General features: G+C 39.4%; 1 protein-coding gene across 3 annotated transcripts in view; it reads right to left on the bottom strand.

Annotated features, from left to right (window-relative positions):
- The window catches only part of Bmper (BMP binding endothelial regulator), a 237,833-nt gene that overhangs the window by 78,348 nt on the left and 135,098 nt on the right, over positions 1–24,387 (bottom strand). For all 3 annotated transcript variants that reach the window (XM_058584443.1, XM_046460608.2, XM_046460607.2), the window contains exons 8-11: positions 21,214–21,323; positions 18,228–18,368; positions 15,858–15,962; positions 12,085–12,130 (exon numbers count right to left, since the gene is read on the bottom strand). In XM_058584443.1, coding sequence (XP_058440426.1) covers positions 12,085–12,130; positions 15,858–15,962; positions 18,228–18,368; positions 21,214–21,323 — 402 coding nt within the window. The remainder of the gene's footprint in view (positions 1–12,084; positions 12,131–15,857; positions 15,963–18,227; positions 18,369–21,213; positions 21,324–24,387) is intronic.

Here is a 24,387-nt window from a genome sequence, read left to right as displayed (position 1 = left end):
TCTTAGGTAATGGAATGATGTTGGGACATCTTTTCCTCTTTTATGTTTATGTATATTTAGATTATTATTTACATTTACATTCCATTGTTTACAATGACTATGTATCCTTTTGGAATAAGAATATTCACTTTAAAAAGTTAAAACTCATGGATGAAGCTACATCACTTTGATGTTCTGTACTTTAATAAGACTGCTGCCTCCAGAATATAGTTCCAATGCTTTTCTCTCAACTGTATCAGGTACATTTGTCTCTACCATGGATGTATGTATTCCAATGAAATGCCTTTCCTCTGAGAGCAGTGATTGTTCTCAAAACATCCATCAAAAAACTTAAGGAGAAATTATAAAACCCTTTGTTATAAAGACTAAGAGAAATTGAGCAGACTGTAGCCACCCCTCCCCCAACACACACACACACACACACAAAGAGAAACAGAAAAGCCCGAGGAAGGGGAAAAAAATAGCATTCATTTTTCAGCCACCAGAAAACAATCACCATTTACAATTTGTGTGTGTGTGTGTGTTAACATATTTAAGAAAATTCTGTGCATAATATTTTATTTCCTATTTTTCACTTAACATGTCATTAGATTTCCAGTTATTAAATGTGTTTTGCTTTGGAAACACCGATGGGAACTTCCACCCTCAGTCCATGACTCCTACAGGGAGGACTGTGTCCTCAGCCCCTGGTACCATGCCACTACATACATCAGTACACCTCCAGAGAGTTCTTCTAACCATGAGGAAGCCTATGAAATAAATGAGACTTTAAACTTTCCTCAGCAAACACTGCAGAAAGACAGGGAACTGGGCCCCAGAAGACTAGCTCACTGTGCTGGGCAGAACTCCTAGAAACCCCAGAAGGACAAGAGTCATTGCAATGACAAGTCTGGGTTAGAAAGCAAGGAAGTCTGGGACTCGGGACACTGCCTGTGACATGGACCTTTCTTCTCCTTGATGAGCTTTCCCCTGAATGGAGATGGAAAAAGTAGAAAAAGGCTGTGGTGTGACCCAGCAGGACCTGAAGTTCTCCATGCAGGAGCTCTGGCCCTTCTTTGGGGTGTCACCAACAGCTGTAGGCCCACAAGGTGCTGAAGTTCCAACAGATGCTCAATTAGGTGGCACCTGGATGCCTATAAGACTTATATTCTTAGATTCGTAAATCTAGAACTTCATTTAATTTTTTTTTTTTGGGGGGGGTACTGGGGATTGGACTCAGAGGCATTTGACCACTGAGTCACATTCCCAGCTCTATTTTGTATTTTTCTTAGAGACAGGGTCTGACTGATTTGCTTAGCACCTCTCTTTTGCTGAGGCTGAGTTTGAACTCTCCATCCTCCTGTCTTAGCCTCCTGAGCTGCTGGGATTATAGGTGTGCACCACCCGCCCCCAGCTTCATTTAATTTTACTGTGTTTTGGGGGGCTGGGGGCAGGAAAAGGGATGGTATTCTCTTTCCACCTATCCATATCTGCCAGAAATAGTAACTGGTCTGCATATGAAATGCTGATTCTTCAAAAAGTCACATAGGTATTTCATTTAGTATATAAATTTGTTTTCACATATTTCCATAACCCCATATACTCACCAACTCTAAACAAAAGAGCAAACAAAGGAAACAATCCCTAACCTCAAAGGTCTAAATTAAAATAAATCCAGATTCAAAGCCTGGAGTGCCAGCACCTCCCCCAGTGGAGCCCAGTGCTTCCTACCTCTCACCTCAGCAGCCCAGTGGGCCTGTGCCCACCCAACACTTCCTCACAGTTCACACAAACACATGTCCTTCAGCCCTCAGCTCCAATGCCAGATCCCCTGTAGCCACATCCCTGATGCCTCAGTCAAGGTCATCTTCTTCCTCCAAATTCCCAAAGCAAAACTGATCGCACAGCTGAGATATTCTGGGATGGTTAATTTCTAATAGTGTATTTGAAGTTATACTATGTTTTTTTTTTTTCATTTGGGAGTCCAAAATAAAGTCACCAAACCCATCATCTGCCTATGATAGATCACTTTCCACTCTTGCTTATATTTATAATGTATTCCTAACTCCTTAGTCAGACCTTGAACAACTCCTTCCATGTAAATTTTGTATATACTTCCACATAGGAGGATATATATATATATATATATATGCCTGTGGTACTACATATCAGGTCTCAATAAATGTCTGTTGAATTAATGCATTAATTCATAATTAATTTTGGTGAAAAAATAAATCGCCTACACTGAATTTATTAAAATACACACACATAAGGTAACCAACAGAAAAATTTGCTTAATCAATTAATTCAATACTTTATGAATGCTTTCAGAACAAAGAGATTATTAGAAAAAAATATGAAAATTGGGAAATATTATGCGGAGCTACATCTGGTGCCGAGAGAGTATACTAAGAAATTCAAATCCATGAATTCAAATACATGGGCAGCAATATCATTCCCCTCTCTGTAAATCTGACATTTTTTTCCTGATGAACAGAGAAAACCTACCTCACTAAAATGTATTGTAAGAATCAAAAAGCAGGAAGAGAAATTATTTCTAATTCATAAAATGGCAAGTGTGATAGGCAGAGTAATGGTTCCCCAAAGATATCCACAAACTAATGCCCAGAACCATGGATGTGTAATGTAAATGGCAAGACAAAATGAAGTCTAAAGATGGAATCAAGGCTGCCCATTAGCTGACCTTTATCAGGGAGCTTATCCTGGAGATCTGAGAGGGATGAAAGCAATCACAAGGATCCATAGAGAAAGAGAAAGGCAGAAACATAAGTGTCACAATGATAAAGTATAAAAACTATTCCATGCTAGCTTTGATGATGGAGGAGGGGCCAGGAGCCAAAGAAAAATGGGAAGCCTATACAAACTGGAAAAGGAAGGAACACAGTCCTTCCAAACACCTTGTTTTAACTTTTTGAGACTCTTTCTGACTTCTGACCTCTAGAACATGGAAGATAATAACTGTGTGTTGTTTCAGCCATTAAGTTTGTGGTAATTTGTTACAGCAGCCATTGGAAACCTTAGCAATAGCTATCGCATCTAGTGTAAAGCAACCGGTCTATGCCAGGTACCATGCCGGGGTGCTTTCTGCATTTTCAGTACCTCCTTTCATCCTCACTATATCTCTGCACACTATATATTATTACCTTAATTTCTCAGCCATGAGTTCAGGAAGGGTGCTTTATGGCCCATTATCACTCAGCCAATAGCAGTAAAGACAGAGTCCAACCTAGTCTCTCTGGCCTAAGACTGGTACCTTCCCCACTGTGACTTGATGCTTCCACACAATCTATGCCCCAGCATCCTCTACAGTTGTTGTTGTTAACAAGTTGGAAGTCCCAGAGCTCTTTGAGAATCTGAAGAAATGTTTAGACATTCATTCCCCCAAATGCATATGAGTGTAGCCCCTCAAGTGAAGAGATTAATAGACACTCTGTCCCAAGGCTGATCAGTGACCCCTGAGGAGTCCATGATTTTCAAATTAAGAATATGTATATAGTAGTTAATTATAAACTATTATACAGTGCTCCTATCTCTTCTTTCCAACTATAAACCCTAAGGTCAGGGCCAGTTTCAGCCTTTTATCCATGAGCTCCAAGAGCACCTTCTAGAATGCTAAAATCTCAGCAAGTATTAATATAAACTTGTTATGGAAGATGTATTTTTTCACCCTCATCATCCAAGTTCTGACCTTAAATTCTCCTTTATCCCCAGTACTGGGGATAGAACCCTGGGGAGCTTTATCACTGAACTACGTCCCCAGTCCCCTTTTCACTTTTTATTTTGAGACCGGCTAGCTTCAAAATTGTGATCCTTCAGCCTCAGCCTCCTGAGTTACTGGGGATTGCAGGTATGTGCCACCATGCTTAGCTTAAAATTTCTTTCTCTTTGCACCAGAACTTTGTATTTATCAATTAAGAAAGCTGTGTACCTGAGCTAGAGTTGGATTTCACATCTCTAAATTAAACTGGCTTACAGAATTAAATCCCCCTTTGAGCATTGCCAACATTGAGTTTATTGTTTTAAAGATAGTTTTTTGTTTGAATCCTGGTCTTGCCATGTACTGACTGTTAAATCATGTACCGACTCCCTGCATACCTCATTTTGTTCATGGATAACATGTATTCAAGGACAATCACCTTGCAGGTAGAAGCCCATTATTAGTTTTATTATGAAAAATACATTTTAAGTGTTATGCAAATCCAGCAAATAGATATCTATGGATGGGTAAGGTAAGGGTGAATAAGACTATAATAGACACATTGAAGATGTAATGTGAGTTGAACTAGTCTATAAAGACATATGAAGTATCAATTAGGAGCTAAAATGAAGGTAGCCTTCTAAACCAAAAGAAGAATATAAATCACAGACATAGAAAGGAAGAGAGTTTGTACAAGAGGAAGAGGAGACCAGTCTGACCAGAATTGGGACTTGTAGACCTTTAGTAGATGTCAGGTACTCATGCTTTCTAAATAAGTTGGCCTGAGATTTATGGCCAGCCTGAGAAGTTTAAATATATTCCCAAGAACCACCATTTCTTAACGTGTTTCCTATGAAACATCAATCCTGCCTGTTGCACTGCCAAAATAAGTATAAATTTTAAAAGCTCTGCAGCTCAAATTAGTTTGGGAGGCACTTTCTACTCCATCACCCTCCTAAAAGTTCACCATGCCCACTGGCATGGAAAGGGCCCTGAGGATTCTGCAGCAAGGAACCATATTTAAGTTTACTTGACCCAGCATTTCCCTAATGTATTTAATCATAGGACCTTGTTTTGAAAATATTACTCAAAACTATCCCTCAGCTCTAGTGTTTTATAAAACAAACGTTGGGAAACTGCAACAGAAAAGGAAGATGGAGGAGGCTCTTGTGAAAGCCAAGTTTGGGTTCTGACAGTGGGATGGGAAAAGAGCTGAAGGAGAGTAGATGGGGTGAGTTGCCAGCAATAGGATGAGGGTCTGGCTGTCGTGGGAATGAGAAAGAAATTATTTATTAGGAAAACAACAGAGAGAGACAATCAGCTAGACTTGATGACTGATTACCAACATGGGAAAGAAATGCCAGAAGTATGAGAAATAACATTAAGGCTCAAAACCTGTGCAGCTGGGATCATGTGGATGCCAGAATTCAGTCAATAAATAGGGGTTGGAAACAGCCATTAACCCCTCCATCCAAATTTCCAACTCAGACTTTGGTGACTCAAAGGTAGCAACTGTAATAAAATTCAAATGCAGTACTTTTCTAGAAGAACATGTTCCTCCAAAAGATTAGAAGTTGAGATCTACCATATTAGCATCTTATGAAGAAGAGATAAATGTTAAGGACCTCTAAGTTTGGATAAATTTGAAACCCAGAATGAGAAAATAACTATGGAAGAGGGACTGTGAAGGTGGAGCTGTTCATTTACACAAGACGTAATTAAGGAAGAGATCTGTGTACTAAAGTGAGATCTGAAGGGTAGAGCAGAGGAGGGGAACCGTGATTGAGGGCAGAGGGTACTAACAGAGAAAGGGACAGTGGTAGGAGAAAGAAGGAAAGCATGCATAAATATGAATTTCATAGCAAAGAGAAATAGTGCAGCCAATGAGTCATGTCTCCATACTCTCAGCATAGGGGAGAACATACGATTTGTAACCCCAGAGACTGAAGTGACTTCATGAATGCAGATGTTTTTAAAGGTAAGCAAATACAACAGCTTTCAAAGAGAAGTCTCCACTCCTGAATATAAAGAAGGAAATTGGAAAAATCCAATGTATATTTTGAAGCAAACCTCCCAAATGAGTAAAAATACAGTTAAGAGAGAACACAGAATAGAACACTGAGAAGTCTGAGTTTTGGCATCTCAAAGAAGAAGGAGTTAGCTGAACTCATGCTTTTAATTTCTCTGACTTTCCTATCCTTCATTTGTTAAAGTTGAGATTGCACAGCTATGAGATGGCTATGAGATTCAAATGAGATCAAATGGAAAAACCAACACAATGTTTAGATATGTAGCAGATGCTAAATACATACTAACTACTGGTGCGGCTACCCCTGCTGCAATTATTGCTGTCATTGTTATTGTGATGATGAAGACAATGATGATGATGATGATGATGATGATGACAGTCATTGTTAACTGTATGGTCTGGATATGAGGTGTCCCCCAAATGCTCCTATGTTAATGCTGGAATATTTGGAGGTGGAATGATTGGATTATGATAGCTGCAAACTTAATTAGTTTATCCTAGTTTGAATGGACTAAATAAAAGGTAACAAAGCTGGGGGCGGAGGGTGATGTGGCTGAGGAGGTGGATCACTGGGGATGTGCCCTAGAAGGGTTCCTCTTCTGAACCCCTTCTCATCTGCTCTCTCTGCTTCCTGGCTGCCATGAGCAGGGCAGGTTTTCACTACCACATCCTTCTGCCGTGATGTTCTGTTTCACCTCAGGCCCAAAGCCACAGAGTTGGTCCACCACAGACTAAACCTCTGAAACTGTGAACTCAAAATAAACTTTTCCTTCTCTAAATTGTTCTTGTTGGGGTTTTTGTTCACTGCACTGAAATGGTAACACTCTAACAGAATACTAACATATTGGGTATTTACCCAGTACTAACTCCTACTAGTACCAGTAAACTACCTATAATTTTACAAGGTGCTAAAACTCTGTAAATGGTATTATCTAGTACACCCTGAAGAAAGTGACACTAGGTGGTGGGTAAAAGATGATTCACTGAAGTTATGAGTCTCCTCCATCAACTTTGCCCCCATTTACAGCAAGAAAATCTGAAGGGAAAGTGTCCTTTAGAGCAGTACAGCACCATGTAACACAGAAAACAAACTGATTTCCTTATACTCCCCAGTGTTGTTTCACCCAGTGTGGGATCTCCTGGTCGCTGCGTGTGGCACGGTCGGGTTTCATTTGCCACCTCTGTCTGCCACTGGCCTCAGGAGAAGTATCAAACCCCAACTCCAGATGCACAAGCAGAAACTTCAGTGGCCACTTAGCTTAACACCTCCTTGGCAGGGCTAAAGTCAACACCACAAATTCTTATTCTACAAGCATCTTGAGCTCTGGTTTCAAATTTCCTTGCTTTCCTGAGTTAAGGACAGACTCTCGGGGTTAAGGGACCTGGAGTTGCTTACAGACTCTGAGGCCAGAAACCTTGCTCAAACACAGAATCACTAATTTGCAGAACCTCTTGTCAGTGGAGATTTCTCATAAAATAGGCCCCAAGGTCATTGTTTAATTATGCTTTTTTTCCAGGGGAATAAATGAAATTGTTGTTCTATTCCCCCTCCTACATCTACCCTATTTAATTGAGGATACCTGCAGGCATCCCAGGGGCTTAAGTAAGACCTGCCAAAACTAGCTGGGGCCAGTTCCACCACTGCCATGGGTGCAGGCAGCAGGCATGGGGTCCTTGCCAGTGAGCTCACACAGATGCACCAAGTTGCGCACAGCTGGAAACTAACCCTTGGAGGGTTTAAAAAGTCACCTGGCAACTGTGAGACTCCTTGCACCCTGAGTTGCTGAAATTTGATATTTCCTGTTACTTGTGGGACTTGCAGTTGAGGTTATTTCAATTAAATGCACATCTGGGCTCAGCATACCCTACCAGCTTCAGTGTTATGTAATCTGTGAACTTTTGTTTTAGGTAGCTCTAAGTACAGCTGGAGCAATCTGAGAGACCTGGGGTAGCCATCCACTTCTGGGCTGCCTTTGGTTGCCCCTGGTCTTATAAATGATTAAGAGATTAAATTCTCTCATATAATCAAAATACCTCTCTCTCTCTCTCTCTCTCTCTCTCTCTCCACACACACACACACACACACACACACACACACACACACACACACACAACTCTCTTATCAGTGAAAACTTTGACACGAAGTGTTATTTCCAAGTCTGAAAACCCACATTCTGCCAACAAAGAACTTATCAGATTCAGGTCTCTGTGGGGTGGTTAGGTCAAGATTCCACCAAGTATTTGCTAACACACAATAAATGAACATTTCCATAAACCAAAAGCTACACTCACACATCAAAAGTGGCCCTCCTGGCACCTAATTCATGGTCACGTGACACTCAGTCAAGGCAAAGCCAAGTCGCTTCAGGCGATAGCCTCATACCTTGGCAGAGACTGTACTTGCCGAAAGCTTTATAAAGTTTGTTTAGCTCACTTCACATATTTTATTTTAAATAAATCATCCAAACCAAATTTAATTCTTTTCTGTTGGAAAGGGAGAAAGAGAGTAGGCCCCAAGTTATTAAAAGACAGCAATGCTTTTCATACTTTCTTCAGGTCTGATTTTAAGAGGATTTTTTTTCCCCCAATGTTGAGAAAATCCTCATTGACCCTCCAGAACAACCCTAAAAAGACTGTCCTATTATGGGGACTACCACAGTTTTGTGCCTCCCTTATTGGGCCCTACCCACAGAATTGCAAATTACCATCATCACTGACTACTGCAGAGAGGGGCCTATTGAAATGTGTTTCCCATTTAATTCAAGTTTCCTCTTTGCTACTCCTTTCAGAGATCTGACAGGGCCTCCAAACACTCCCAAGACTAAGAAGAACCCAGGCAGAAATAAATTCTGTGGGAGTTTAGAAACACAGTGCAATGCCATCTCTATTAGAAATGATGGAGCCTTCATTTAACCACTAAAGATGATCAAAATAAATGTTAGGAGTATTTGAGCTCTGTAACCAATCTATTTCAGTTTTGTGTGTATGTATAGATTATTGCCTCCTCTCAAAAAAAAAAGGATTAAAGAAATGCAGAGGCATATTTACTAATAATTCAAAACACTTAAAAGTGGATAAATATGATGAAGTCAGAAGTAAGCTTATTATTCAAAAACTGCATGTAATTTCGTGGGCCACACATTTGTTTCTAACTTCCTAGCCATGAAAGCAAAGACAGCCACTTTTAATCAATCAAGTTTTAATTATGTATCATAGGGCTAGGGAATTAAAATACAAAAACATACGCATAACTCAGAGGTTTTTGTTCTTTCTTTTTTGGTAATGTTGTTTTGGTTTGGTTTGGGTTTGGGTACTGGGGATTGAAATCAGGGGCACTTAACCACTGAGCCATATCCCCAGCCCCTTTTTAAAATTTTTAATTTTTAATTTTATTTTATTTTTTTAGTTTCTAAGACAGGGTCTCATTAAGTTGCTTAAGGCCTTGCTAAGTTGCCTAGGTTGGCTTGGAACTTGTGATCCTCCTTCTTCAACCTCCCAACTCACTGAGATTAGAGGTATGAGCCACTGCACCTGGCTGGTCTTTCAATTTTTACATCAGAAAAAGGGTACTTTACTCTCCTGCTGTATCTAATTGACAAACATAGAGAGTAAACCATTGCCACTAACCTCAGGGGGATTCATTTTTCATTCACCCACCCCCTTTCCACTGTTTGGGAGTGTCTGTGGTTCTCAACCAGGGCAATTTTGTCCCAAGAACACAGTTTGAATTGTCACAAACTTGGGGAAGGTGGTTACTACTAGCATGTAGTTGGTAGAGTTCAGAAATGTGACTGTTCAACAGAATTATCTATCCAAACTGCCAATAAGACTGAGGTTGAAATCCTGGAGAAGTAAGTGTGTGTGTGTGTGTGTGTGTGTGTGTGTGTGTGTGCGCGCGCGCGCGTGTGTACATGCCCTTGCAAGAGAGAATTTGTGTCTTAATAAAATATAAATCTTTATCCTGGTTATAGAAAACATTGCCTTAATTTATAGTTTCAGCCTCAGTTTCTCTATTGTAGAAATCCATATCTCAGAAGAGATTTCATAATTGACAGAGGAGGAAAAAAATTAGTCCTCAGGTTTGTTCTGGATCCTAAGTATAATGATAGAGGAATTTCAAAGTAGGAGGTCTTTAACCCATATATAAAGGACAGCAGACTAAGTCTACCTGAATATGTTAGGAAAAGTTGGGCATTGCTTAAAAAACTGGAAGCCATCCCATCTCTTAACTGAATCTGCACAAATGAGCCTCGCTAAATAGAATGTGTTTTACAGCAATGATGGAAGAAGTGCTGGAGAGCGAGTGAGAGTAAACAGATGGAAAGAACACCAAAGGAAATGGAGAAATAGCCATCTGATGATATAATTTAGATTTGGACAGAGAACTGCATGCCTGGGCTCTTCCAGCTCTGGCCTGCTAGATGCAGGTGCAGCCGGTGGCCTCCCAGTGCCCCTCCAGCTGGGTGGCTTTCTCCCTTGCCAGTTGCCTCTCTTAGTGATGGAAGGTATGGGCTCATTTACATGTGTCATGCCACACACGATGTAATAGAACAGGTCACAGACTCAGTTCTATTTGACCAGGCCCATGTTTCTATTCTTCTTCTTTTCTTTTTTTCTAAGTCACCAGTCTTCTAGATATGCAAAGGCCAGCTCATAATGGAGAGAATAATAATGAAACTTAGCTTTGCTCTTAACTATCTCAATAGTCAGTGATCCTTGCAACAGAAAGTCAGGAAATTTAAGATTTGGGCTATTTCCATACGAGGTCACCATGTGTTCTTGCGAAGCTCATAAGCAGTGATCTTGCCTAGCAGCCACATAATGGCAAGTAGAATATGACTGTGCTCAGGCACATTGAAAGGGTGAATTAGAAAATATTAGGAGTCCTGATGAGATCTTTCTGCTTCAATTAGGAGACACTTTATAGGGAAATGCAAACCCAACTTTGGGCCTGAATACAGAGGAAATCTTCATCAACATAGGCTTAAGACTGCTCATCCAGAAAGAATTAAGCTAAAGGCAGCCTGTGAGCCATGTGTAAGCAGTTTTTTTTTTTTTTTTTTTTTTGGGGGGGGTGGGGGTAGGGCGGTGATTAAATCTAATAGTTTATACACATGCTTTTAAATCAACTGATGTGTTAATCATAGTGAATTATTCTTCCTGCATTAATTTCTGAACTCTAAAAGTCATATTTCATTGGCCTCCTTTGAGTTATTTTATGTACTTCATTATCTTCAAAGGGAGGCTCTTTCATTAAATCTATAATTTATTTTATGTTAATTCAACCAGCACTTTTATCCAGCACATAATTGTTTTATAGCTATTTCTAAAAATAGTAATATACTTAGTAGATATATAATAAATGACAATTGTAAGACTCTGCCTATCTATTGTCCAAAGGCACTAGCCAATCAAAAAAAATTTACTCTTAGCAATGTAAACATTGATATTTAGATAAATGGAAGAAATAAACCCGTTCCCATGTGAAAACTGGTTTCAACTGCCATAAAAGTTCACTTCTCTAAGCTAACTGGCTCATTAAATACTTTCTAATAGATTTTCTGGCTTTGTTAATCTTGCTTATCATATATCAAAACTAATTTGACAAGGCATTACTAATCCCCCTCTTTCAATGAAATACTTCCAAAAGCTATCGCAAAATCACATGAATTTGAGGAGGACTAAAATGGCAATTTGCTAATAGATGTAGGCATATATCTACATGTGGGGCCAACATGACACCTGTTGCTATGCTCTGTCCCTGTGATCAGTAGTGCTGTCTCCAGCAGCTTTCAGAATAGGCCGTGTTTAGATAGAACCTTCAAGAACTCAGTTAAATATAACAACTGCAAACCCATTGTCAGCCTGATGACCTCTTGTGATCTCTTTGCCAACAGCAACTGTGTGTGCAGCCAGGTGAAATGGTGAAGAGGTGGGGGTAGGGGTGAGGGAAGAGCAAGTGCAGCTGTTTGGTTTTATACTGAGAGAAGGAAAATCCTTCCTAGATTATGTATGTTTGGTTTTACTGGATATCATTATCTTAGCCGCTGTGACTGCAAATGCTATTAGCAGTTAAAATGTGCATTAAGTTATCTGGTGTTTTTAAAAAACCTCATCAGATCATTTATCTTCTTGATTTCTCATAGCAACAAATTCTGATGGAAATATCCACATTTGTCTCAATTGTGCTTCTGTGAGAGTATTACAATTGATTTAAAGTGTCTGTAGGGAGAGAGGATAATCCCATCCTATACCTACAGAATTAAAATGTGCAGAAAACTCACACCACTATTTTTCTTGTTGTATCATAAAACGTCAAACAAATATTAATAGCATATTTTCAAAGAGATGAACTTACTTTCAGTGCAAATAGGACAGCATCCTTTTCTGTTGAGAATTTTACCCTAATCAGGAAAAAAACAAACAAAAGGTCAGTGCTAAGAAACAGGGTCTGCTGAGGACAAATCTCTTTTTTAAATCTAATACCAGATAAACCAAAGAAATCAGTCCAAGCTGTATTTGAACTCGATACCCAGATGGTGATGATGCTGGTGAAAATGAAGTTTCAAGTATCAAATTTTAAGACCCGGCAAAGTCATTCAGGAAGCCTTCCTGTTTTTATCCTCCAAGAAATATGAAACCTGAAGGACTCACTGGCGCGATTTTTCTCACATGGAGGGAAGATGGAGACAGTCTGGGCTCAGCATTTACACTGATATCCAAATTAACTCCTCTGGGGACCAAGTACATATACATCAAAATGGGAATTGTCTGTCAATCCATCAGACCATCCATGGCCTTCTGTCTTCACTTAGTAGAGGAGCCCAAACAATAACTAATCCAAGCTTACAACTCATTGGTCCTATGGATACCGGTGGGCCACCGATCAAATTCAGTCAGACTTCTTCTTTCCAACTTAAGTCATTGTTATGCAAAGTCAATGAAGCTGAGAGTTCTGAAATGCTGAGTAATTTTCCATTATCTTTCTGGAAATATAGTGCAATATTCTACATTGCCTGTCTTTTCATTTTTTAAATGCATGACATTTAAAGGAGGAAATATATCAGAGAATGGCATTGCCTTATCTCAGACTCAGTAGTTAATCACAGAGAAAAAGAAATGCAGAAGTGATTGACATTTAGAGAGAATTTGCGATATAACCAACACCATACTAGATATTTTATTTATGTTACCTAACATCAAGTTAGTTATAAGGATTTAAGGAGATAATACCTGTAACACAGTGTTTGATGAATATTAGAGATTTTTATAATCATCATTATTAAGATGTACAAGAATGTTGTGAGCTGTTTCTCTTTTCATAGAAGAAAAAAATTGATGTTATGAAACACAGTGGTAGAATACAAAACTAAGCCTAATTTTGGTAACCCTAAAGGTCATATTCTCTCCATTGCAGATATTTACCCTCTGTAGTTCTCAATATTTATGAAAATTGAACATTTATCAATTATCTGCTATATACTGGACAGGGTGCTATCCATTTCTCATACTTTATTTAATTTAAATTTCACGACACCACTCCAAATGCAAATGACTTTATCCCCTGTTCACAGGGAAGCAAGGAAATGGAGGCCACACAAAGGCTGCCCAAGGTGCAGCACACAAAGCTCATACACTACTCATTCACTACTGGCCATTTGCATCAAGAGTAGCTTCAGGTAAGTCAAGTAAAGCTATGAAATCAGCTTCAGGTGTTTCAAAAATAAACAATTACATTGATTTTTTAAAAAAAAATTAATTAAATTTATTAAAGAACCAGAACTAGGTCTCACTCATTTTTGTTTTTTACATTAACTAGACCTAAAATGGTACATTAAAGGCTATGATTACTTTGAATGAAAATTAAAATTCAGCCCCATTCTACCATCCCCTCATTTGGAGGCATCACAACAAATTCTCACTATCTAAAGTTTTGTTATCTATCACCATTTGGCATGGAGTTCTCCTTTAATTTTTCATGACCAAAAGCAGTTGAAGACAAAGCCAAATGAGGTCAGCCCAGGCTCACAGAATGGTGTCCCCAAGATGGAGTCAGGTGCTGGATCCCAATGGAGAAGAGCTGTTTAAAGTCAAGTTCCTAACCAAATGTGACTTGACTCTCAACAGCTGCATCTTGGCAGGACCTGCCACCTCCCTTCTTCAGAAAATGCAAGTAGCAGTGGTCATGTTATTAAATCAGTGGAAAATAAGTCAAGTAAAGCTACGAAATCAGAAAGCCTGGATTATATGGAATGAGCTGTGAAACTGGACACACTGTAGCCTCATCTTTGAGAAGGGTCTAGTTGCCACCTCAGAGGAGTGGTCTTAGGAGTTAAATGAGACTATTCCTGTGACTACAGAATAGGTCTCAATACATATCATTAGTGCCCTTGCGGAGTTGCCAGCAAGAGCAGACAAGGAATTCAACCATAAAATCCTTCTTCAACAAGATGCACGTAATACTGGAAAAAGACATGTGTGGCAGCCAAGAAGGATGGAGCAGGCAATACAGAAGCTTTCTTTTTTTTTTTTTTTTAATTTCCCCAGGCGACATAGAGGAGAAGTAGGTTTTTAAAAGGATCTCCATGGTAGAGCTAAGCTGTCTTCTGAAGACCTCGGGCTGGCTTCTGAGAAGGGAAATTGTGAACCAGGGGACCCGCTGGAAAGATGCCCAGGAGCAGAAAGGTGGTCCCTGGGGTGGGAGCCTGGTCAGGAGCACACATGAGGACATGGAGGGGGTGGGGCTGGAGAAAGGGCTTCACTTGGAGGACTGAATGTGCCCAACCCTGAATGTGGCCCACAAAGAAGGAAAGCTAAAGAAACTTTGGTGACATAAAGAGCACTGACCTCCCTGCTACAAGAGGACAATGAAAACCATCAACCCTGACACAAGTGGCAGAACTCAAGTGAAGCTGGAAACTCCACCGCGGCCTGCTGAGGCGAGTTACTTGAGCCACCAGCTTGGCACCGCATACTGTTTTTGTCTTGTACAATAAGGAAGCCTATTATTACTAACATGTGCTGCAAGAGTTCATTAGCAATGAGGGTTCCCCAAGGACTGGCATAAATGATGTGATCCCATTTTTCCTAATGAATATTTATAAGCAGACCATGTTCAAGTCTACTTATTGTATCTCTCTTTCTCTCTCTCCTTTTTTTTTTCTTTTATGGGAGGTTTTCAATTTTATGTCTAAGGCTTTTTAAAGCAAGACTAATTAGGTTTTTTTTTTTTTTTCCTTTTTCTCTCCCTCCTTCATTCAGTTGTGCAATGGCAACAGCTGTTGTTTTTTTGTGCCTCATTTGGCACTCAAGTAAAAACAGCAACTTTTTGTTTATAATAATAACAGATGTGAATAAAATTAAAAGTTGTCTATAACAGAGAAGAGAGGACATGGCCTGAATATATGGATATGTTTTTTTTTTTTTTTTTCATTCCCTGGAAGGTATTGAATAGGTTTGACATTTTCCCAAATGCATAAAACCTTGAAAGGTTTTAAGTAGCTGAGGTGAATTTAATGAAGCTCATGCTTTAGAAGATAATGGTTGCTTTATTCAACACACTGGACTATGGGTTTTTGAAAAGATATATTTCCATAAGGATGCTATTCCATCTGGGGCTAGGATGGGGGTTAGGGTTAGAGAGAGAAAACCTCAGCAAAGGGGCCTGGGCTGCTGCTAGACAGGAGAAGCCCTTTGGGGAATGATTAATAAATTTTTTTTTTAAAAAAAACACATATTCCTTTGGCTATGAGCAGAAAGCTGTGATTTGAGAAGGGAGAGAAGGAAAGAAAAGGCAAAGATGGTTATGATGTTAAACAGAAAACCCAGCAAAAGAAAACAAGGGAATAAATTCAACCAGAGTAGAAGTTGTTTCCATAAAGAACTGGGAGAAGACACTAAGAAGTAGGAGAGCCCAGGTAAGAGCCAGACAAGTGGCATTTTCATGCAAGGCTAAATTGTGAGTGGAAACTGTAAAAAAGGAGGCTTTATAAGAAGCATCTCACTGTTGGGGAATGTGAACACTTTGGGAGATCAGAGTCTGTTCAGAAGATGGCATGAGATCGTGCCACACACGGTGCAATTCCCAAGACACTAAGGTAAAGAGAAAGCCAACCTGAATTCCAAACATACCTGCGGGCAGCTGCTGATGGGAATGCACTGCTTCTTGCGGCACTGGGTCTTGCCTTTCACACAAGCACAGATGGTGCAGTTCACAGAGGACCACATCTCTCCATCCTGCACGACAGAGCACAACATTCTGTTATCAGCTGAAGGCTGCAGGAGCTAAGCCAATGGGCTGAGATTTCTCCATCCAGGAATGCATGTCTTTGTCTTACCCTGAGTCAGAAATGCCATCCCTGGACTAAGTGACTCTGTGGTATCTGTCTATTTTTAAACAATTTAAGATGAAGATTCGGGTTAAAATACATGTCATGTGTGACTAAAAAGGACAAATTAAAAAAAAAAAAAGCAAAAAAATAAAAAAAGATAAAGATTAGGGGGATTTTAGGATGCACACATTACGTGTATGTATGGTGTGTGTGTGTGTGTGTGTGTGTACTCCCTCCTAAATATAAAAAGAATTCTTATACATCTAAGTCTGCATCTGGCACTTGCTCCTCATGCATTGTGTAGTTTTACCCCAGGAGACAACAAAGTATGAATTTTTGTACATGATGTGATTTTTTAAAAAATCTAATTTTCCTCTTTTTGATAGGATTGAAATGTGTAAGTTATCCAAGGCACCAGCAGTTGATTGAGATGTCTGCAGGGGTTGCTTTATACCCAGGTGTACCATGGTTCCGGACCACAGTGAACATGAAAAGAATGGAAGTTAATTCAAATGACCTCCAGTGCCTACTGATATCTGATCAGTGAGCCATCTGAAAAAGCAGAGCCCAGACAAAAGATTCCAATATCCAAGCATAGCTTGACCTTGCCTGGCTGGCACTTTCCAGCCAAAAAGTTGGGTAGCACTTTGGAACATTCCTAGACTAGACCCTTGCTCACAAAAGGAGCTACTAGAGGAAATTCTTCAGTTCACTGAATTTTATAATATCCAGTTTCCAAATGCCCAGTCAGAGAAGAACAGGTAGATATGTGCATCCATGCTTGTGGGTTAAAAAAAAAAAAAAAACACAGACTACAGAGTTAGGCCTAATGGAGGGAAAAACAAATAAGGATTCCTTCCTGGGCTTGTAGATCCAGAAAAACAAGTTCAGATCTTTGGTGATGCCTCCTTTTCTTCCTCTTCCTCACTTTTTAAAGCTATATTAAGGACAGCCTACCTTCTGGTGCCTTTCAGATGAAAAAGGCTTGACTGACTCTGTCTTAGAGGACACCTCTACTTCTCTGAGTATACATTTCCAGAATGCGGGGACCCTGTAAATTATTTCAGGCCCCAGTCATTCCAAAAAACCTTTTTACAAAATGACTTGAAAGAATTTTGTACAAAACACCATCATGATGGTGAATCTATTTTATCTTGGTGTTCTGGAGGCCAAGGGGAACTGTGTAAAGAGGACAATGAGTGATTCTGACAGTCTGGTGTAAATACGACACACCCTGCATGCCCCTTTGCTGGGTGTGACACATCATGTCTTCTTGCAGATTCCATGAGAACTAAGACTTCTCCATCCAACCAGGTCAGTGTAGTAGAAGTCTGGCTCAGTGCAACATGCCTGAGGAGCTTCTACAACTGACTTGACTCTGGGGCTCTCAATTCTCATGCATACCATGAAGTGACATCTTTGAGTACAGCTATGCCTTCTATCCTTAAGGAAAAGACACTAGATGGGAGATGGGAATTCCTTGGAACAAACCAACAAGGTCATTGCACAGCTTTTCACTTGTGGCCATCAAAAAGTAACATCAAGCATACCTGAGGGGGTATCAAATGGCCAACAGACAACCCTCTGAGTTCAGCTGGGGTAGGCCTCTCCCCTTTGCTCAACTATAGTGCTAGTCACCTACCCCATCAGTGTCCTCACCTAAATATCTTACCGATAAGAAAACTTCTCTTTGTAAAAGAGTATTTTTGAAACACTTCTAAAAGCACCAGACTGAAGATCCATCAGGGTGTGGACTAGGGTCATCATCTTAACAAGGGGCCCTGAGTATACCCAGCTGAATGAGATGCTCCCAGACATTTGTACACCCCAAGGACACCATCCATGGGACATGTTCCGCTCAGCCCCAATCACTGGCTGATCACCTTTGCATGGGCAATAATGCACTATGAGTTTGAAATATTCCAGTACAAATAAAGCCAAAGGCAAATAATTTTTGAACAGTTGATCCTCTTCTACTCTGTACTCTTAATTCTAAGTGTATATATGTGTATGTATGATAGTGCAATAGAAATGAATGCACTGTATATACACAGATGTATGTATATATATAAACAAATTATAGAATAATTCAATATGTATGATGTCTGAAGCTTTTTAATAGCCAAGATAGTACAATAATTCCCATAAAGTTGGCTCATGACATACATACCCGGAAAATCTTGTTTCCAAACTTGCACATTTTAACATCTTCTGGAGGCACTCGAAGAAGGCACTCTTCACAGCAGGCCTCCTTGGCTTTGTCACAGCTACCAGGGGGAGAGCACTTCTTCTTACATACCACTGTAGAGTCCTGGGGACCCAAAGGCAAATTAGAAATTACAAATGACTTTCACCTCTACCAAGCATCCTACTTGGCCTTCCCTTAACAACGCACAACTAACTCCTCTAAAACTTATTCTGTAGGTACCATTTTTAATGTGTTGCAATAAATCTTTAATTCACTTCAAAATGCTACCTGTTGATTAATATCTGACCTGGACTATGAGGGCGCTGTGGAGCATTTGGCACATACTCCTAACTTCCAATGGTTTGTACCTTGTGCTCAAGAAACTGATTTACTCCAGCCAGTATGTTGGCAAGAAAGCTCCGTTCACCAAGAGCCAGCCAGCTTCCTCCTTGCCTTCTTCCTCTTTCACATTCTGCATTAACAGAGCTTTCTTGAGTCTATTCCTTGGCTGTATGTCACCATTTAGCATTTAACATAAAAACAGACATCTTTGATCAAAGAGTAAAAATTAAGAGCCAACATACCACTTCAAGATGAAAAGTGCTCACATGTGTTCTATGTTCATGAAGAAACTGAATAAATAATTCCAAAACTGGACCTGGGTTCTAGAGCTCTACTGTAAAAGACATGACCTTGACCAGGCCATTTAGCCTCTGGAGGATACTGACTTATATCTATAACGTAAAAGAACATGGTTTGATTTTTTTAAAAATAAAAATGCTATTCTACTGATTACTTCTTAGGCTGACTGTACATATAAAAGTAAAATGACACATAGGCATTATTAGAAGCCAACTTATAAATTGAAAAAAAATTAATTCTTTGTCAAACCACATGTCTTGATTTCTAGTTTGAACAACAGGGCATTCACCAGCTCTCAGATCCTGCATAGATCACTATGAATCTCCCAACTGTGTGTGTGTGTGTGTGTGTGTGTGTGTGGTGTCACCCACTGTACTGTGTGCCTAGCACTGATTAAGCAATAAGAATACAAAAACGAATGAATGTATTTCTGTCCTCAAGAGGCCTAGAATGTAAAAGGGTAGTTAATCTTGTAAACAAATTAGTTGTAACAAAATGTGCCACACAGAAAGTGTAAAAGTGTAGAGATATAAGGGAAAGCCTCTCTGGAAGAGATGATATCTGAGATGATCTATCGTGGGTGAAGAGTGTACTAATCAGATTTAGAGAATGTGAGGGCCTTCAGGTAGAGAGATCATCAGATTATAAGGCAGGGAGATCTGAAACCATACTAAATTCAAATAATTATGAAACAGTTTTCTGCACCTGCCCTGGAAATCTGAGAAGCACTGGATGAAGATGCTGGAGAGGGACTCTCTAAGCTGACAGAAAATAATACCAGTTACCCACAATGATGGCAGCCTGATTCTTCAAGCATCCACACACTCAAGGTAACTGTGAATTACTACTCTGATAAGCCAGGCTCTTAAAGAAGTATTAATTACAGTTATTATTGTGTATTGGGATATATTATCTATTACCTCTCACAGAATCCATGAGACCCAAAGTGCTGTTCAGGGGACACCTGGCTCCCCGGCAACCGAGAGAGTTAGGAATGGGATGTCTTTTGGCAAAGGCTCAGTTGCCCCAGAGGAAGCTGTAATGTGTGAAGTTTCTAGTGGGGAAAAAAAGTCCTTAGGACAGAAGACAAACCCAATGGGAGGAGCTGCTATACATTTAGCATAGGAAAATGCAAATCATAGGAGAAGGAAGGCACCTCAGGGAAATATTCTCAGGCTTGGGGTTTTCTTTATAATCTTTGTCAGAGAACAGAGCGTGCAGACCTTACCCAGCCACCCCACTGAAGTGGTGCATGCTACCAAACAAAGCCTGTCTCAAGTAATCAAGAAGTCCATTGGATTAGACAAAGGGGAATGAAGGGAAGGAAGGGAGAGGTGAATAGGAAGAAGAGTAGAATTAATCGGACATAACTTTCCTGTCCTTGTATTTTAACACACAACCAGGGTAACTCTGCATGTACAACCTCAAGAATAGGATCCTAATTAGAATAAGTTATACTCCATGTATGTATAATGTGCCAAAATGCATTCAACTGTCATGTATATCTAAAAAGAAAAAATTAAATAAAAGAACTTCTAAACTCTAATCCTACCTATTGACTCATACCAACATTTAGCAAAGCTCGTGTTTTCCGTCTCTAGCTCTTTAGCTATTAAAAATAAAACAATAGCAGCCCTCACCACCAAAATATATTATTCAAACTTGTGTCACACAGATGTATGTGTTAACTAACTAATGAATGATCCTAAAGCCCTCCATGATAAATATTTCTCTTCTTGGTTTCAAATAAAATACACTGCAGAAGAACAGGTTATGAATATGTGATGCATGTCCCTTTAGAATTCTGAAGCTGTGGAATTCTTTCTTTACTTTGAATTAGACTTCCAGTTGCCTTTTGAGAAAAGTGAGCAGAGGCTTAAGTAAGACATGGTACAGTGAACAACACATGAATATTCTTTCCAAACTGCCAGGTTTATCTCTGTGGTGAACTGTAAATGTATGCTTTTTTTTCTCTTGAATGTGATTAAAGCCATTTTCATTGGCAGATATGTTGCAGAATTAATTTTGGATAATTAGAGCCAGAGAACACTGCCACGAGTATCTGTCTGACTTTAGAGAATCCTCAGGATAGCCCTTCAAAGTGTGGCTCTCACCACCAAGAGCTAACTTGTTGATCCTCAGAAGATGACAGTGAATTTAAAGTGGGACCTCTGTATGAACTTCCTTGTGACCTTGAGCATAATTTTACTTCTAAAATGGCACCAGTAATGCCCCACCCCCTATAAATAAAACACCATTGCCTTGGCTTTGACACTGAAAACCCAAATGTCTATCTATATGCCACGGCCCCTCCCAACAGTCTTACCTTACAGGTGCATGCTGTACAGTTGTCATACAGAAAAGAGGATCCATTGTCATAAACATCACTTCGAAAGAGGCAGCTCCCAAAAGGAAGATCGAACACTTTTCTCTGACCTGGAGGGAAGCAAGAGCACAGGGTAAGGAAGCCAGAAGCCAGGGACGTCTTATTTTGTCATCAACAATTAGATCACAGAACTGTTAAACACTCTCATAAGACCAGGTAAAACTGGTGCTCAAAAATAGAGACGTAGGTCAGATGTGCCCAGGAGATCCCCCGGAATCATTTATTTAAAGAGTCATTGTTTAAAAGCCTGATTCCACAATGAACCTGGCAAGTCTGACAAATCATTATTACATGTTCTTCATTGAGAACCAAGATGTATTAGATACAAGCAGCCCTCATTGGGCTTATAGTCCACTAGGAAGCAGAACACACATAATATCATTTCATTCCAACAACATGGTAAGTTCTAGAAAGAAGCCAACATGGGAACTGTGGGGAAAGGGAGCTCACATAAGACTTCTTGGAGGATGTGATGCCTGAGCTACTTCTTAAAGAACAGGTATCCCCCAAATTAGATATTAGCAGGAGGATAGACAGATGTGGACACAGTCAAGGTATCTCAAGGACTAGAACTAGCAAAAATAACTAATTAAATAGCACCTGTTAGGGTCTAAACATTCATGTCCCCACAAAACTCAAATCTTGAAACCCAAGCACAATGTGCTGATATCCAGAGGTGGGATTTTGAGAGATGATGAGGTCATGAGGGTGAAGCTTTCATGAATGGCATTAGTACTCTTATAAAAGAAGCCTAAGATGGACCCCTTATTCCTTCTACCATGTGAGGACACAGCAAAAAGGCATCAATTATGAGCCAAAAGTGGGCCCTTACCCAGACACATAATCTGTGGGCTCCTTGATCTTGGACTTCCCAGCCTGCAGAACTGTGGTAAAAATATTTCTGCTGCTTGAAAGCTACCCAGCTGACGGGAGGTTACTGTAGCAGTCTGAACAGATTATCACAGACTCTCAGTTAAGAGAGGACACAAAGGCATAAAAGGCAAATCTCAATCAAAAGGTGCAGAGAGGCAGGACTCAATGTCCACAGGCCAAGTGTCCCAACCTTCATGGGCATAGTGTCTCCGCAGAATTATTTTGGTTTCTCCCTGATATGAAGATTGGACTGACAATGAAAAGGACCCAAAAAGCAATCCTAAATAAGGAGTAAAATCCAATTCCTCCTTTCTTTCAACATTTGAGTATCTATTCCCTAAAGCACATCAAGATGATCTCTAAAATGTTACTTTAATTTAAGACTAAGAAAACAACAATCACATTCACTCATCAAATTTAAATTCACAATCCTCTTTCTCTTTATTAAAAAAATAGATTAGTAGCAATATCTATCAGCAAGTCCAATAAAATGCTGAAAATGCATGCATAAATACATACTAAGTACTATTCTCAGAATCAGTTTTGTTGAAAATACCATTAGTGGGAGTTTAAAATTTAAAAAAAAAAAAAAGCCAGCTTCTTATGAGACTCAACCCAAAGGCCAAGATGCTAAAGTATAATGCAGAACAGCTAAATAATTAGTTTGGTTCTCACTATAAGAAATAAATGTGTTAGCCTTCGAAAGATGACTAGTGCATTATAATTCAGGTCCCCACATATGGACTCCCTTATGACCTGGAGTGTTATTTCTCCTGTCCTCACTAACATCACTAATAAAATGGCATCAACAACACCACTGTGTCATATTACCACTTCCATCTGCAGTGCTCATACTAAAGTATACAATGAAAACTCTTCCACAGTTAGACAAAATTTAGTATAATCATTGCATTGCCAATATTCCAATTAACACAGGCATACTTATGTGCACACAGAAGTCACGAATCCCTTGAACTTCCTGAGAACTTATATACTAAATGTGAGGGTTGCCTTCAAAATACAAAATTCAACTTTTCCTTAAATATTCCTCCAGAGAATTCCTCCAGAGTTAGCCAAAAAAAAAAAAAAAGTCAGAAAGCTATGTATCCTGAGTCCCATGGATTTGGCCCATCCCATTATAATTCCTTCTGTCAAAACACACCTTAATTTTAGGAAATTATAAAAAATATCCCTGGAAAGTTTTATATTTGTGTTTAGTGCACAAAGGATGGTGAAATTATTTTTCATAAATTTAAGCATTATTCTCTTTTAAACTATCCACCAGATATATTTCTGTCCATTAAGAAGTTAAAATAAATGTGCTTCAGTTGAAGAATTTTTAAAATTTTAATCACCAGACTTGTCTTTTGCCTATCTTTTCTCTGTGTGTGCTTCAGGTATTTTGTAAGCAACCTCGAATCCTCTTTGGCAAAAGGCAAAAGACTAGATACTATCCTCTGTGAAGAAGCTTTCATCTCTACCAATCAAAATGCATCTTTTTCATGGCTGAGGTCCATGTTCCCTCCCCAGAGGTTGGCTACCTCTTAGAACAAATGGCTCTTCCTCTTTTCCCACAGACTAGTGGTTGCGCTATCACTACTGTGCTCAATATTGTTGAACACGTAGACAGATGGCTGGATGAATGGGTGAATGGATCTATTGATGGGTCAATCTGTCAATTGATTGCACAAACAGATTCTTCAATGTTTTCATCCTCCTGAACAAACAAAACCAATGGCTTAAATTATTTGTCACTAAAATATAAATTTAACCTATAACTATGAATATAAAGCTCTTAGCACAGTGCCTGGCACTCATTAATATACCCAATAAATGGTAGATGTTAACAATTATTATTATTAATGGTGATATAATTCAAATATATGGGTTGGGTCACCCTGAGATGAGCACTGGGTACTACTCTGTATATGCTGATCTCTGACAAAACCACTCATTAAAACTGAGAAAATCAAGGAAAAGAATGTTGTAATGCAAGAGGTAGAGATACGTCATGTGCAGAAATCCTGGTCAGGGGAAAATATAAGAGCAAATCAATACCCAACCAGTCAAATAATTAGACAAAGATTTCAGCATTTACAAAGCATCCTCGTGTTTACTTTTTTCCTTCTGTCTTTTGTTGTGTGTATATGTTTCAGTTCACCATCAAAGAACACGAAATCTTACCTTAATCCCAAATTCATCACGGCCCAACTTAAGATAAAACATTCCAGGGAGTGGTTC

The sequence above is a fragment of the Marmota monax genome, unplaced genomic scaffold (assembly GCF_021218885.2).
Source record: "Marmota monax isolate L192 unplaced genomic scaffold, Marmota_monax_Labrador192_F-V1.1 WCK01_AAM20220418_F8-fsc00107, whole genome shotgun sequence".
Classification (NCBI taxonomy): domain Eukaryota; kingdom Metazoa; phylum Chordata; class Mammalia; order Rodentia; family Sciuridae; genus Marmota; species Marmota monax.
This window is presented reverse-complemented; position numbering and strand designations above follow the sequence as displayed.